Below are 16427 nucleotides of genomic sequence, written 5' to 3'. Positions count from 1 at the left end.
GCTGATTAAGCTTTCTCATATTTTTTTTTTAATTTCCTATTTGGTTTTAATCTTCCATCATTTCTCACCGCTCGAGGCTTGGTTACCCAAATTTATCCATTTTGTAAAGTCAAATTATCTTAATATTTAAATATATAATGAGAATTCAAATCTTAAATGGAAAATATTATGTTTTTATCATAGTCAATTAGATGACATTACTTCCTTAACTTTATATTTTTATTTAATAGATATTATATATAATTAAACTTAAAAATAATAAATGAATATAAATATATGTGATTAAGTTTAAAATAATCCATAATATTTTTTAATTAAAAATTAAGTATATTAATTATAAATAAATTGTATTTATATTTTGAAAAACAATATATTTTATTTTTTTAATCTCATCGTTATGATTATTGTTTATAAAAAAAGGATTATAATAAATAAAGACTCATCCCATCACATATAGTATTTATCAAAATAGGTCTCGTTCCATCATTAAAACCAACAACATATTCAACTCACAATTTTTTAGCTGTCCAAGGCTCAATTTCCACATAAAATATAATTTTTACATCTAACTAGATTCTATTAAACTTAGCAATTCCATATAAATCTTATTTTTATAAATTAGGTTGTATTTCATTACCCTAACTTCTATAGTTTTCCTCATTCTTTGTTTAGAGTTTACAAAACTTAAAATAAGGGAAATTAGTTTTATTTTACAATTTATTAATTTATTTGGTGTATATATGTAATATTTTGGATTTAATTTTTACATTGAATAATTGTTTCACATGACACATAAGAATTCATAATTTGGTGAAGCTTAAGAGATACTTTTAGTTCAAAACAAGTTTGAATATGAGTCAAAATGATATAGTAAAGTTTGAGATTAAATATGTTGTTATTTTAGTTATATTGAGTTTAATGACTTTTGGTTTATTAAATTTTCACTCAAACAAGTCATTCTTGCCTAAGTAATACTTTTTTCATGAGATCTTATCTATGATATTTAATTATGTGCATATATATGTACTGTGGTGTGTAATTATTTGTAAGTGAAATGTGATAAAAACAAATTATCAAAATTTTATGATATAGTAGTTATCATTATATGTAATGTTAAGTATTATGAAATACATATTATTTGCTATGAATAAATATAATTATTGATTTATGAAGTATTATTTAGACATTTGTGATAGTCTTGATAATATAAATAAATTTATCTCATGGTAAAAAACGATGAAAATTTTGCTATCGAACATATCTTATTTTACCCTTCATTATCTATTTCTTGTTTCTTAATTTTCACTAAATTCAACATTATCAACTGTTTCATTTTTAATACATTAATTTGATTTTTTTTTTCAATTTAATTTTCTTTCAATATTTTAAAGAGGTAAGGTTTCATATTTTTACTCAAATCCTAGTTTCTTTAGTTCATATATTCAATGTTCTAAATCAATGATACTGTTTCTTGTAGCAGACTTTGAAGCTTCTTTCTGACCAAATCACCCATTATTTTACATTACATAGCATCAATATTCTAAACAAAGAGGTACGTGATTACAGCTTTCTCATTTTTAAAATTTTAATTTTCCATCACCAGTCAAGGATTAGTTGCTCAAATGTATCCATTCTCTAGAGTGAACTTATGTTAAGATTTAAGTATGTTATGAAAATTAAATCTAAATTTTAAAATTATATGTTTACATATCCTTAACTTTTTTTTTCTTATGTTTATATATATATATATATATATATATATATATATATATATATATATATATATATATTGTAAAAGTTAAATTTTAAAGAAAGGAAAACTTGAAGATATTTTTTGGTCGTGGTCAAAATTTAAATTTTTTATAATATCATTTATTTGAAACTTAAATATTTTAGAAGCAGTTTTTATTATTAGATAATTTATAAATGTGTAAATACAATAATAATATCATTAGATCTATATTAATAATCATTTTCCTATTTTTATTTAAAATTAGTTACTTTAAAAGATATTTCAAAAAAATAATAAGTGAAAGTAATGACCTTATAAATATGTCATTAAGTTTAAATTAATATGTAATAATTTTTAATCAATAATTGAGGATATGAATAAACTGTATTTATATTTTGATAAATAATATATTTTATTTTTTAATCCTATCGTTAAGATATTATTTATGAAAAAGATTGTAATAAATAAAGACTCATTCCCTCACATACAGTATTTGTCAAGATATAGGTTTGGTTCAATAATTAAAACCAACAACATATTCAACTCAAAGTTTGTTAGCCATCCTAGCCTCAATTTCCACATAAAATCTGACTTTTTACATCTAATTATTTCCCTTTAGGTTATATAAATCTTATTTTATTGAATTAGGTTATATTTCATTACCTTAACTTGTATAGTCTTCAAAGAATTGCTTCAAAACATAAAAAACAAAATTTGAAAAGTTATAACTATTTTTAAATTAGAATATTTATTTTTCATTTAACTTAAACTTTGTTGTTTTAAAAAAATTGTTCTTTAAAATTATGAAATGATGCTTATATTGGTTAGTTTTACGTATCATTTTGTGAAATTAGCCTGTTTTTTTACTAATAAAAATTTGTACTTATTGAGTTGGTTCTTAATTGGGTACAAAACTAATTATGTTTATTTATCTTATATCTGTACTATCAGGTTATTTAAGTTGAATCCAGTAGAGTGAACTTATGGACATTCTGAATGGATTTTTGTCTGATGTTTTAAAAGACGTGGCATGTGGGGCTATTAATCAATTACAATACTCCCTTCGCTTTAATAGTTTTGTTAAAGAGCTTGATAAAGAAGAAGACAACTTGATCCAAACGATAAAGGATGTAGATGATCGTGTCATACGTGCTCGAAAACAAACCTCAGAGACTGCTGGAGTTATTGATAAATGGTTGGAGAATGCAAACATTAATTCAGAATATGTGAATAGTTTGTTGAAAGAGACAAATGCCAAAAAGAGTTGTTTTTTTGGATACTGTCCAAATTGGATTTGGCGATACCGTTTAGGAAAGAAGTTGGCAATTAAAAAAGCAGACCTTCAAAAGATCATTCAAGAAGGTAAACAATATATACAACTTGAACGCATTGCCTCAATTCCTTCAAACACTTCTGATATTCTCACAGAAAAATCTATGAATTTTGATAGTAGAAAATATGCTTCTGATCAACTTATGGAAGCACTGAAAGATGATGGGGTTACAATGATTGGGTTATACGGGATGGGGGGCTGTGGTAAAACCACATTAGCAATGGAAGTTAAGAAGATAGCAGAAGCTGAGCACCTTTTTGACACAGTTATTTTTGTTCCTGTGTCTAGTACAGTAGAAGTTTCAAGGATTCAAGACAAACTTGCAAGTTCATTACAGTATACATTTCCAGAAAGCCAAGAAATAGAAAGAGCCCAACGCTTGTGCACGAGATTAACCGAGGAAAAAAAAATTCTTATGATTCTAGATGATGTGTGGGAAAAACTTGATTTTGGTCGCATAGGGATTCCCCTCTCTGAATACCATAAAGGCCGCAAGATTCTCATTACCACTCGATCTGAAGAAGTTTGTATTTCAATGGATTGTCAAAAAAAGATTTATCTACCCATCTTAACTGATGAAGAAGCATGGACTCTCTTCCAAGAGAAAGCACTTATGTCGAAAGACACTCCTGCAAACATCAAGCATTTGGCAATATCAATATCAAAAGAATGTAAAGGATTGCCTGTTGCCATTGTAGCTGTTGCTAGTAGCTTGAAGGGAAAACAAGAGGTGATATGGCGTGCTGCGTTGAATAAATTGAGAAGTTCTAAGCCGATCAATATCAGTAGGGGTTTGCAAGATCCCTATATGTGTCTAAAGTTGAGCTACGATAATCTAGATACTGAAGAAGCTAGATCACTTTTCCTATTGTTTTCTGTATTCCCGGAAGATTATGAGATTCCAGTGGAATGTTTAATAAGATGTGCAATAGGGTTAGGTGTGGCTGGAGAAGTTGAGACATATGAAGAGGCAAGGACTGAAGTGACTGCAGCCAAAATCAAGCTTGTAAGTTCTTGTTTGATGATGGAGGTAGATCATGAATTTGTCAAAATGCATGACTTGGTTCGTGATGTAGCCCATTGGATAGCAAAGAATGAAAATAAGATCATCAAGTGTGAAGTGGAAAAGGATGTAAGTTTGGAGCAAGGTTCGATAAGATATCTATGGTGTGTGAAATTTCCAGATGATGTGGATTGTTCAAATCTTGAATTTTTAACTATACAAACAAAATCAGAAGTATCTGATGGAATTTTTGAAAGACTGGGAAAACCTAGAGTTTTGATTATTACCAATAAAAACGACGATAGGTTGCAGTTGTCAACAATGTTTTTCAAATCATTAACAAATCTCCATTGTCTGATCCTTCAAAAATGGAATTTGAGAGACATTTCATTTGTGAGAGATATGAAGAAACTGCAAAGTCTTTCGTTTCATCTTTGTTCATTGCCTTCGTTCCTTGACTTGCAAATTGATGTTGCACTCACAACACTTACAAACTTGAAGTTGTTAGAGTTTATTAGTTGTGACATTGAAAGCAATATTTTTGAAGAGATCAAAAGAATCCCATTTCTAGAAGAATTGTATATTTTTAAAGACTACCGGAGTGGTCGAAAGGAAGAAAGTGTTAAATTCTCTAACTCATTTAGTGTCCCCCAAAAGCTGCAAAGGTATGGAATTATATTAGAATATAATTTTTATACTCATAGATTTCAAGAGTTTTTCTCTTATGAGAGAACTTTAGGAATTAATTATTTTGACATATCAAATGAGGTTATTAAAGATTTGGCCAAAAAAGCAAAAGAGCTATATGTAGCAAATATTAAAGGAGGTGCAAAAAATATGATGCCTGATATATTTGAAATTGAAGAAGGTATGAATGAGTTGAAAGAACTGATGATAGGTGAGTGTGAAGAAATAGAGTGTTTGATTGACACTAGCAATCATTTGAGTAAGATGGGGAATATTTTCTCCAAGTTACGTTATATGGAGATCATGGACATGAAACATCTAAAAACTTTATGGCATGGTTGTCTACCTGCCAATGAGTCTTTTGAAAAATTAGAGAAGCTATCTATAACATATTGCAAACAATTAACATGTCTCTTCACATATGTCATTGCTCAACGAATGACAGAGTTGAAAATATTACACATAACGGATTGTTATAAATTGAAGCATATAGTAGTTGATGATGACAAAACAAAGAAAAATGAAGATCAATTTACAATTGGGCATTCCATGCAATTCAAAATTTTCCAGAATCTTCAAGAAGTGATGCTATTAAGATGTAAAGAATTAAAACATGTATTCTCAGTCAATATCACAGGAGGTTTAACTCAATTGAAAACACTTACTATTAGAAATTGCGATATGTTAGAACAAATAATTGAGGAAGTTCTTCCACCAGCACACTGCGAAGAAACAAATGAAATTGTAGAAGAAGATGTGCAGAGTAACTCCTCAGGTACCTTTTCCATATTACATATCTCATAAGAATCTTATTCTTTTCTTCAAATTCAATAAAAGTTTTGGTAATAGCTATTTATAATTTAATTTTATCAATTAATTCCCTGAATCTATTAACCAATTAAAACTGGCTCCATTCCTTAAGAATTCAATTTAGATTTTTGTTTGAAATTTATCGAGTAAGTATGTTTCTTACCTCACATTTATATTTTAATGTAGTTGTTTAGATAAATTTGTGGGATAAGTTTTGGGTTGTCTTCCATTAATATTATGAATACATTGTCGTATATGAAAAATATAAGAAAATTAATTGTTAAAACATTATATATGATATTTGTCACGTAGTAAGAGAAAAGGGAAATATATTTGAATTCGAATTTTAAATATTAATTTTCCATATAAAATTATAAACTATTTACTCAATCGATCGCTTTGGTTACAAAATTTTCTCTTTTAATCTATCTATTTAAGAACATATCTTTCAGTTTATATATATTACCATGATGAGTAAAATAAAATACAAATGGTATCTTTACAGATTAAAAAATATACTATATTAGAATATAGGAAATTAAGATGGAATTATTGTAAATAGAGATTAAAAAAGTAATTAAATACGAAATTATTAAAAGAAAAAAGGATGGTGAAAATGTGCAGTGGTTTTATCGTTATTATTAGGTAATTATTTGATGTTTGGATTTGTGATATTAGTTGGTGGAGATCAATGTATTGAAAATAAGAAAGGAAAAACTAATATTTTTGTTATTTATAATTGTTTTTCAGGATCGTTTTCTCTGTCTAACCTCGAATTTCTTGAAATATCTTCATGTTCAATGTTGGGTTCATTGTTTACTACATCTGTAGCTAAGACCTTGACTTCATTGGAAGAATTGAAAATATATGACTGTGATGGTTTGAAGCATATAGTAACTTCTGAAAGAGTGAAAACAAAGAAAAACATGGTTGAAGATGAGCATGAATTTGAAAGTGATATTTCAATGTTCTCAAATTTAAAAAATATATTTATTTGGAATTGTGACTCGATGGAAGATATATTTGCAACACTTGTCAATGGGTCTTTCGAAAAATTAAAGAAAAGTGAAGATCAATTCACAAATGGGCATTCGATACAATCCAAAAATTTTCAAAATCTTCAACAAGTGGAGATAGATACATGTAAAGAATTAAAACATGTATTCTCAGCCAATATCAGAAGAGGCTTAACTCAATTGAAAACACTTAAGATTTCAAATTGCTATATGCTAGAACAAATAATTGAGGAAGTTCTTCCACCTGCACACTGCGAAGAAACAAACGAAATTGTGAGCAATAGCTCAGGTACGTTTCCCATATTACATTATAAGCATCTTATTTTGTTTTTCAAATTCAATTAAATTTATGCTCAAGATAATTAAATAAATCCATATGGAAACCCACACCTTATGCATAAATATCTAATTCGTTTTTAGGAAATTAATATTTTATTAAAATATAAAGTGTAATTAAAAAATAAATATGTAGAATGTATGTTATATATGAATTGTGGTGTAAAAAAGTTTTTTTTCCTTAATAAATGAAAGGTTTATGTAGAATCTAGAAAACGTATGTTATTATATATAAAAAAATATAGTTTGACATGTAAATATATATCACAAATATAAATGTGTCACTCTATTATTATTTTGAAAAATAAAAATATAAGTATAATTTATTAAAAATGTATAGTTAACATGAAATAGTTTACTCTAGTTATTAAGTGAAAAAATTCCTACATGGAGAGGAGAAACTTTTTGTTAAAACAGAATACAAATATAATAAAACATGAAAAAGAAATCACTAAATTCAACTTTTGAAACCGTTTAATTTTTTGAAGTCATTCTTTCTATTAAATTCCAGAAATAACATATATATAATGACTAAATTTAACTTTTGAGATCGTTTAATCTTTTTGAAGTGATTCTTTCCATTAAACTCCAGAAATAAGACATAATATAATCTAATATAACAACAATATATATATATATATATATATATATATATATATATATATATATAATCTTACGAATAAAATAAATCACAAATAGTATCTTTACATCTGAAAAAATATACAATTTTACATATGAAAAATATACAATTTTAGAGATAGAAACTAAAATTAAGACGAAGTTGGTGTAAATATAGAGATTAAAAAAGTAATTAAATATAAAATTATTAAAAGTAATAGGATGATGAAAATGTGAAGTGAGACAATAAAATTGTATGGGATAATTATTTTTCATCATTATGAGTTGATTATTGGATGTTTGAGTTTGTGGTTTTAGTTCATCGAGATCAATGTATTGAAAATAAGAATGGATTCTTAATTTATTAACATTTTTATTTATAATTGATTTTCAGGATCGTTTTCTCTGTCTAGCCTGACATATCTTAAGATAGATTCATGTCCAATGTTGGAGTCATTGTTTACGACATCTGTAGCAAAGACCTTAACTTCATTGGAAGATTTGACAATATCTAACTGTGATGGTTTGAAACATATAGTAACTCCTGCAAGAGTCAAAAGAAATAAAAAGGAAAACATGGTTGAAGATGAGCATGAATTTGAAAGTGATCTTTCAATGTTCTCAAATTTGAAAAGGGTAACTATTAGAGATTGTGACTCGATGCAAGATATATTCGCAACGCCTTTTGTTGGAGGCGTGGTGAATATTCAAAACCATTTTCCCACCCAACAAACTCTAAGCATGAGCAATGCCAACAATGGAGATTGGATGATGGGACAACAAGTCAATTTAAAGTTAGAAGATTTGTGGTTGAAAAATCTACCTGAAATGAGTCATATTTGGGTGGCTACCAACAACTCATTTACCCTCCAACATCTCAACTCATTAACAGTAATAGGGTGTGAAAAATTAGAAGTAATATTTCCTCAGTCTATGTTGAGATGTCTACCAGAGTTGAATTATCTAAAAGTAAGTGAATGCGAGGAATTAAGACAGATAATTGAAGAGGATTTGGAGGATAAAAGGTTTATTCAACCATGCTTCCCCAAACTAGAATCATTGTTTATTGAAGAATGCCATAAGTTGAAATGTTTCACCTCTCTATTTGCATCCAATGATCTTTCCAACTTGAAGAATCTAATCATAATAGGAGGCAGTGAACTACAAGAGTTTATTGCATGTGATGAATGCGAATACGGTGAGACAGGAAAAACCAAAGTTGAACTTCCACAACTGAAAGTTATAATATTTATGCATCTTTCAAATTTTCACCAAGAGACTATATTTTCAAATGTGAAGCATCGCATTATCCGCAATTGTCCAAAACTCTCTTTGACTTCAACAATCACTCTTCGGGAGCTCCAACAAAATCTTCTTTTGGAAGGTAAATAATATGCATGGATATGTTGTTGCAAACATTACATGTTAACAATGGAAACTTTATATATAAAAGTCACGGTGATTTCACCAAATGTATTTAAACGTAGTTGTGAAATTTGAAATTTTCAGCTAACCTTTTTATTTGTTTATAGAATTGACCATAACTAGTATTTATAGTTGTCTAGACGTTATTTTCTTTTCCATTTAATTATTTTTAATTGTGACAATATAATGATTATTCATGGAATGTTGAGGGTGCGTTGATTTCTGTGTTTGCTTTGTTTCATTGTTAAACGAAGTCCTTAACTATACGCTTGAACTACAGCTTGGGAAAATTCTAGAGTTCCTGACGGGCAAATTTTGTCACTGGTGGAGGAAATAGAGAAATTAGATGAAGTTTCTAGGAGCAACAATTATACTGAGTTGCCTTCTTTACAAGTCAGAACCCGCCAACCTATTCAAGTTAACCAAGTGAAATTCAATATCATAATAATAACGACATTAAACTTTAGTATATACCACTAATTGCTTAACTAAAATAACGTTACACACTAAATATTCTCATTTTTAAAAAAAATTTACAAAAAATGAATGGTTGATTTATATACTACAACAACTCAAGGAAATAAATTAGTCTGGAGGCTATCAATCACAAAAAGTAGTCCTAACTTTTTACGATCAATTGTTTTCGGCAGGATTGGGATCCTACGCCAAAAAACACTTCTCCCCTCCAAATGAACCGTGAAGATCCATCTATATCTCAAATTAAACCATTTTCTTCACAAGTCAATCATAACAATCAATCTATGTTGGAGAGCAAAGTTGAAATGGTGGGTCAACATAACAAAATCGAAACCAAAGCGCTAGTGTCGGAAATAGAAGAGTTCCAAAAAATAGACAGAAAAAGTGAAATGACATCAGACCCAGAAGCTATGGAGCAAAACTTTCCAGACATTTCATCTCCAAACATGAATGAGGTATTTGCATATTTTCTTTTAATCTTCTGAAAATGATACATTATTCAACTACATGATGGAAGAAATTAAAACAACCACAACCAAACTTTACTTACTAATCAATCAACATAACTTTTGGCGTTGAAAAGCGTACTGATGAAATAGAGACATACAACTTGGGAAAAACTACGACATCGGATAAACCTGCAATACCAACTTCTGTTTCAGAGGTAAGAAGTTCGTCTCAAACTTGTATGGTAACTCCTTTGCATAAAATACTTTTACTTGTAAATATGGTAACCGTTAAAATTGGTCAAATTATTGTGGTACCAACACATGATATACATTATGTAACAAATGTTTTTAAAAGTTATAACTTTAAATATACACAAACATTACTTTTCCATTGGTGATGAATAGAATATTGAGGAAATAGGAAGAGAAAGGAGCATAGGTGGAGCTGCAACAGAGGGAGCTACAATTAAAACCTTGCCAATTGGTGGAGATAACATTAGCTTGGTTAGTGGTGTTACTATTCGCAAGTCAAGCGGTGCAAATATACTCATACAAGATTCCCAGGTTGTTAAACAAGATAATGAGATGAATGAAGACAAGACAGAAATAACACCTTATAAAAATATCAAACCCCAAGAAGGGGTGAACTTGTTGGATAAAAGAGAGGAAGTAGGAATTGTTTCCAATAATGACGTTGTGGTTACTCCAGGTTATAGCTCTTTTCTTGTCTCCTCTCCATCTTATATATATATGTCACCTACTCCTCAAACTTTTTACAACTTCTACAGATACTCGTACAAGATTGGAAAAGTATAAGCACTTTGTTGATCTCAATGATTCACAAATTTGTTTGCTAGTGGAGGCGATAGAAGCATACCCTCATCTTTGGAATGCTTGTGAGAAGTTCACTGATCGCTTTCGAGCTTGGATGTTGAAAACATTGGCAGATATGTTGTTGTTCCTTCGAAGTGAAAGTGTTGGTAGTATTAATCGTGAGAGAGAAAAGGAGTTCCTTAAACTGTGTGATGAAGCTGTTCAACTTGGATTTGAGAGGTCTTGGGTTGATGAAATGCGTCAACGTGTTTTGGGAAGGGATCCTAAGTTGGACCATGCAAAGGTGCGAATCAATGAGCTTCTTAAGAGACATGATCATTTAACTTGGGAACTAGACAACATAAAGAAAGAACTTAGGAGTCTTAATGACTTTCTTGATGCCCAAGCAAAATGTTTCGACTTTCTGTGATTTGAGATTTCTAGCCAAAACACTTTAGTTTTATCTGTTTTATGTTACTCCTTTCAATTAGATTTGGCATTATATGCAATTCTTTTAAGAATGAGTGTTATAGTTTCAGAATGTACTTTTATTTGCTACGAGAAGTTGTTTATGTTTCTGAATATTTAAGAAGTACAATAAATCAATATTTGTACAAGATTTCATCATTATTATGTTTTGCAGTATTCAATTATAACAACTATTTCGATAGGGCCGGTTTAGTACTTTCAATTGCTTGTATCGTTTCCATTTTTTTCTCCATTCGGTCTTCAAGGTCTTCCCTAGCTCCAAAACTGCTTGGATGGTACCTCCAGAAGGTATTATAATGCTAAAGTCACTAACTGATCGATCGGGAGAATATTAAATGCTATATAATACATGTGTCTAAACAATCATACCTTAGACCTTAATTAGCATTAGTATTGGTTGATTCGTGATTATCATTGACTAAGTGTTAGTCTAATCTTTATTCTGCAATCGGTTCGTCTGCCACTCAATCAAGTTGATCGATGAGAGTGATCAAGATCAACAAGAATAATCAATCAGGGTGATCGGCCAATGTGATTGGTCAAGATGATTGGCTAAAGTGATCGACCATATTGATCGACAAGAATGGTCTCAACTCAAGCATGATTTGAAGTTAAAACACAAGAGTTTCAAAAAATAGACAAAAAAAGTGAAATGATTGAAGTAAATTTGCCCGTCATTTCTTCTCCAAACATGAGTGAGGTATTTATATATTTTATTTTAATCTTTTGAAAGATGATATATTAGTAAACTAAATACAGAGAAGGAAGAAAATGAAATACGTGTAATGAAACTTAACTTGCTAATCAATCAAGATCACTTTTGGCATTGTGAAGAGTGGTAATGAAATGTAGGCAAACAGTATTGGAAAAATTCCATCATAAGAGAAACTTGTAATACCAACTTTTGTTTGAGGTGAGAACTCCTTCTCAATCTTGTATGGTAACTCCCTCGCATAAAACACATTTGCTTTTAAATTTAAAAATTACTAGGATTGTTGTAAACAGATTTCCTGATGTAAAAACTAATTCTTGTTATGCTTATTCAATATTTCAAATAAAAAATGGTACACGAAGAATCAACAAATGATATTGGTTTTCCATACCACAGAAACAATGATAACCACTAAATTTGCTCAAATTATTATTGTACCAACACATTATGTTTATTATGAAACAACTACTTTTCCACGCTATAACTTTAAGATACATGAACATTTCTTTTTCATTTGTGATGCACAGAATATTGAGGAACTAGGAAGACAAAGGACCAAAGATGGACCTCCATCTCTTAAGACAAAGAACTTCCTTAAACTATGTGATAAAGTTGTTCAACTTGGATTTGAGAGGTCATGATGAAATGCGTCTTAAGAGATATGATCATTTAACTCAGGAACTAAGCAATATAAAAAATGAACTTTGAAGTCTTAATGACTTTGTTAATGCCCAAACAAAATGTGTTGACTTTTTGTGATTTGGAAGTTGTAACCAAACACTTTGGTTTTATATGTAATTTTTGTTACTCCATAAACATACATTTGGTCTTATTTTTTATTTTTCTAAGAATGCAATGTTTTTTGGAGGGCAAAGCAAGATGTTTAAGCTTATTATGTCGCATTTAACGTCAACATTATGTCGTTTTTTAAACTTTTTCAAGTATGGTTTGATATATATTCCCCCTCATATTTTATCTATTTGCTTGAAACTAGATACAGTTCAATTCTTTCTTTTAATTTATGAAGCATTAAACCAGGTCAATTCTTTAAATAACTTAACTTCGTTTTACCAAAAAAAATGTATATTTTGTTAAATTAATTATCATTAAACCAAAATATTTTTCCAGTTTAAGATCATTTTTAAGAGAAATCTCATCTTTAGACTCAGAAAACATGCCTAAACTGTAAGGCTTGAAGATAGACTATTGCAATGAGTCATCACAAATAAGTGAAGATAAGGAACGTGAAAAGTGGTTCCAAACTGAGTTTGCTGTTGTTGGAAAAGTCGGTCTATAGTAATATTTAGAGCTTCATGTCATGATCGACGTTAGATTGTCCACTCTGCCTATTAATAATTTAATGCCAGAAACACAAAATCTCAAAAACGAAAGAAAAAAGTTACCTTTAATCACAGATCCTTTCATAAACTAGCCCACACCTTCTTTCACTATTAAAAAGTTTACCGGATCATCAAATCAGTGCATTAGCTCTACAAAATTTCGAATCATAAAGTTTACCTTATCATTCATTTTCTGGATATGACAAGAAATTATTACTCTTGACATGATACAAATAAGCAACAAACTGATAATAAAGTTTCAAGAGGGGTTCTTAGGAGATGTGATTGGCTTGGTAAACCAAGTGGTATAGAGAAACTGTTTATGAGCCCCAACGTGGTTGCAAACGAGACGAACCTTCTGCCTCTCTCTCATCCATCTCAGCATGATTTTCATGTGATTCTTGCTTGTCAAATCTTTCAATCCAACTTCCTAAAATCCAACATCTCAACATTATTTTCTTTCAATCAAGTTTATATCAAGAAAGTAAATTACAGTAACATCTCCAAAAGTTTCGACGCATAGCACGAAAATATCTTCTTTTGTCTATTCTTGCACAATCTTAATTATTCGAAAAACATCTTCCATCCATTATTTGTACATTACACTAGTCATTAAATGTTTGAAAAACATTATACTGTATCTCGGAAAACTTAACAAAAAAACTTAATTATACTTCTGGTCCTGAGTTGTTGCAATTGCACAATTTTAGAACCAAAAGATTATCAAATCTCAAGTTATCGCAAATGTGCAACCTCTTTCATGTTCTAATGGTGTCAACGGAGTATCTAAATATTGCAATTGCAATTGCAATTGTGTCCATCGAATCCCAAACATTGTAATGGTAAGATTTTAGTTCTTCGATCAAATGTTACTTGTCGAAATAACATACAACAACTAGCTTAAATCACACAAAAGTGAAATTCAGTATTCAAAAAGTCATGTCTAATAGGATAATAAAAATGAACTTGAGGAAGGTGAAAGAGAAACCAAGGTACCTTGACGCGTTCCCAGGTGTTAGCAACGGTGATGGGACCATGCTCCTTGATGATATCGAATAGGGTTCTGGTGATCGTTTGCCTCTGCTCCGGCGGCGTTTTAACTGCCACGGGTCCCATCTTTGGCTTCGGCTTCTTCGCCAAAAATCTAATCGCCGTCCCAAACATTGCCTTCTTCAGTTTCTCTATTCGTCAAGTGTGAAGTGGAAAAGGATGTAAGTTTGGAGCAAGGTTCAATAAGATATCTATGGTGTGTGAAATTTCCAGATGATATGGATTGTTCCAATCTTGAGTTTTTAACTATACAAACAAAATTGGAAGTATCCGATGGAATTTTTGAAAGAACGGGAAAACTTAGAGTTTTGATTATTATCAATAAAAACGACTATAGGTTGCAGTTGTCAACAACGTCTTTCAAAACATTAACAAATCTTCGTTGTCTAGTCCTTCAATACTTGGAATTGAGAGACATTTCATTTGTGATAGATATGAAGAAACTTCATAGTCTTTCGTTTCATAGTTGTTCATGGTCTTCATTCCTTGACTGGCAAACTGATGTTGCGACAAACTTGAAATTGTTAGAGTTTAGAAGTTGTTTCATGGAAAGCAAGAATTTTGAAGAGATCAAAAGAATCCCATCTCTAGAAGAATTGTATATTTTTAAAGACTGTCGGAGATATCACAAGGAAGAAAGTGTTAAATTCTCTAACTCGTTTAGTGTTCTCCAAACGCTACAAAGGTATGGAATTGTATTAGGATACTCTTCTTTTTGTAATAATTATAGATTTCAAGAGTTTTGCTCTTATGAGAAAACTTTAGTAATTAACTATTTTGACATATCAAATGAGGTTATTAAAGGTTTGGCCAAAAAAGCAAAAGAGCTATTTGTAGCAAATATTGAGGGAGGTGCAAAAAATATGATGCCTGATATATTTCAAATTGAAGAAGGTATGAATGAGTTGAAAGAACTCAAGATAGGTCATTGTGAAGAAATAGTGTGTTTGGTTGACACTAACAATCATTTGAGTAAGGTGGGAAATCTCTTTTCCACGTTACGTTATATGGTGATCAACCACATGAAACATCTAAAAGTTTTATGACATGGTTGTCTACCTGCCAATGGGTCTTTTGAAAATTTGGAGGAGCTATATATAAAAAATTGCCCACAATTAATATCTCTGTTCACATATGTCATTGCTCAATGTATGACTGAGTTAAAAATATTAGACATATACAATTGTGAAATATTGAAGCATATAGTCGATGATGACAAAACAAAGAAAAGTGAAGATCAATTCACAATTGAGCATTCTATGCAATTCAAAATTTTCCAGAATCTTCAAGAAGTGAAGTTGTATAAATGTGACGAATTAAAACATGTATTCTCAGTCAGTATTACAGGAGACCTGTCTCAATTGAAAAGGCTTGAGATTAGAAGTTGCAATATGCTAGAACAAATAATTGAGGATGTTCTTCCACCAGCACACCATGAAGAAACAAATGAAATTGTCGAGGAAGACGAGCATCGACATTTTGAATCTAACCAAGTCAAAGTTTCTCCTAAAAGCATTTCAATTCCATCAGTATCTCTTGTGAACAGTAGGTCAGGTACGTTTCCAATATTACATTTCTTAAGCATGTTATTTTGTTTTGCAAATTCAATAAAATTTTAGCTGAGAGAATTAAAGAAAACCATATGGAAACCCACATGTTATGCAGAAATACCCACTTCGTTTTTAGGTAAAAATCGTACTTTAAAATATTTTTGTTAAGGTGAATATTTTAAAAAAGTACAGAATTTATAGATATGCGAATGAGTAAAAAAAAACTACAATTGTTATCTTTACGGATGAAAAAAAGATACCATTTTTGAGATAGGAACTAAAATTAAGATAAAGTTTGTGTAAATATAGAAATTAAAAGAGTAATTAAATCTGAAATTATTAAAAGAAAAAGGATGGTGAAAATGTAAAGTGGGCATAATAAATTTGTATTGGATGATTATTTTTCATTATTATCAATTGATTATTTTATGTTTGGATTTGTGGTTTTAGTCCGTCGAGATCAATCTATTGAAAATAAGAATGAAACTTTTAATTGACTAACATTTTTGTTATTTATAATTGTTTTTCAGCATCATTTTTCTCTGTCTAGCCTCGCATTTTCATTGGAAGAACTGAGCATATCTTAT

General features: G+C 29.8%; 2 protein-coding genes across 2 annotated transcripts; one reads left to right on the top strand and one right to left on the bottom strand.

Moving 5' to 3' along the window:
* The first annotated feature begins 2715 nt into the window (after positions 1-2715).
* LOC148203148 (uncharacterized) lies at positions 2716-11162 on the top strand. The gene is made up of 8 exons (XM_088106897.1): positions 2716-5530; positions 6277-6870; positions 7930-8919; positions 9241-9353; positions 9611-9892; positions 10021-10101; positions 10292-10595; positions 10675-11162. The coding sequence occupies exons 1-8, from the start codon at positions 2716-2718 to the stop codon at positions 11127-11129; spliced, it is 5634 nt and encodes a 1877-aa protein (XP_087963023.1). The 3' UTR covers positions 11130-11162.
* Positions 11163-13279: 2117 nt separating this feature from the next.
* On the bottom strand, positions 13280-14411 carry LOC148203147 (uncharacterized). The gene is made up of 2 exons (XM_088107980.1): positions 14237-14411; positions 13280-13670 (listed from the first exon to the last, which is right to left on the bottom strand). Exons 1-2 carry the CDS (start codon positions 14402-14404, stop codon positions 13500-13502), a joined length of 339 nt encoding a protein of 112 aa, XP_087964106.1. The 5' UTR covers positions 14405-14411; the 3' UTR covers positions 13280-13499.
* Positions 14412-16427: the final 2016 nt, after the last annotated feature.

Source organism: Vigna umbellata, chromosome 2, assembly GCF_029865625.1.
Source record: "Vigna umbellata cultivar VRB3 chromosome 2, Vumbellata_1.0, whole genome shotgun sequence".
NCBI lineage: Eukaryota > Viridiplantae > Streptophyta > Magnoliopsida > Fabales > Fabaceae > Vigna > Vigna umbellata.
Note: the sequence above shows the minus strand (reverse complement) of the source record. Positions and strands in the feature narration are given on the sequence as shown.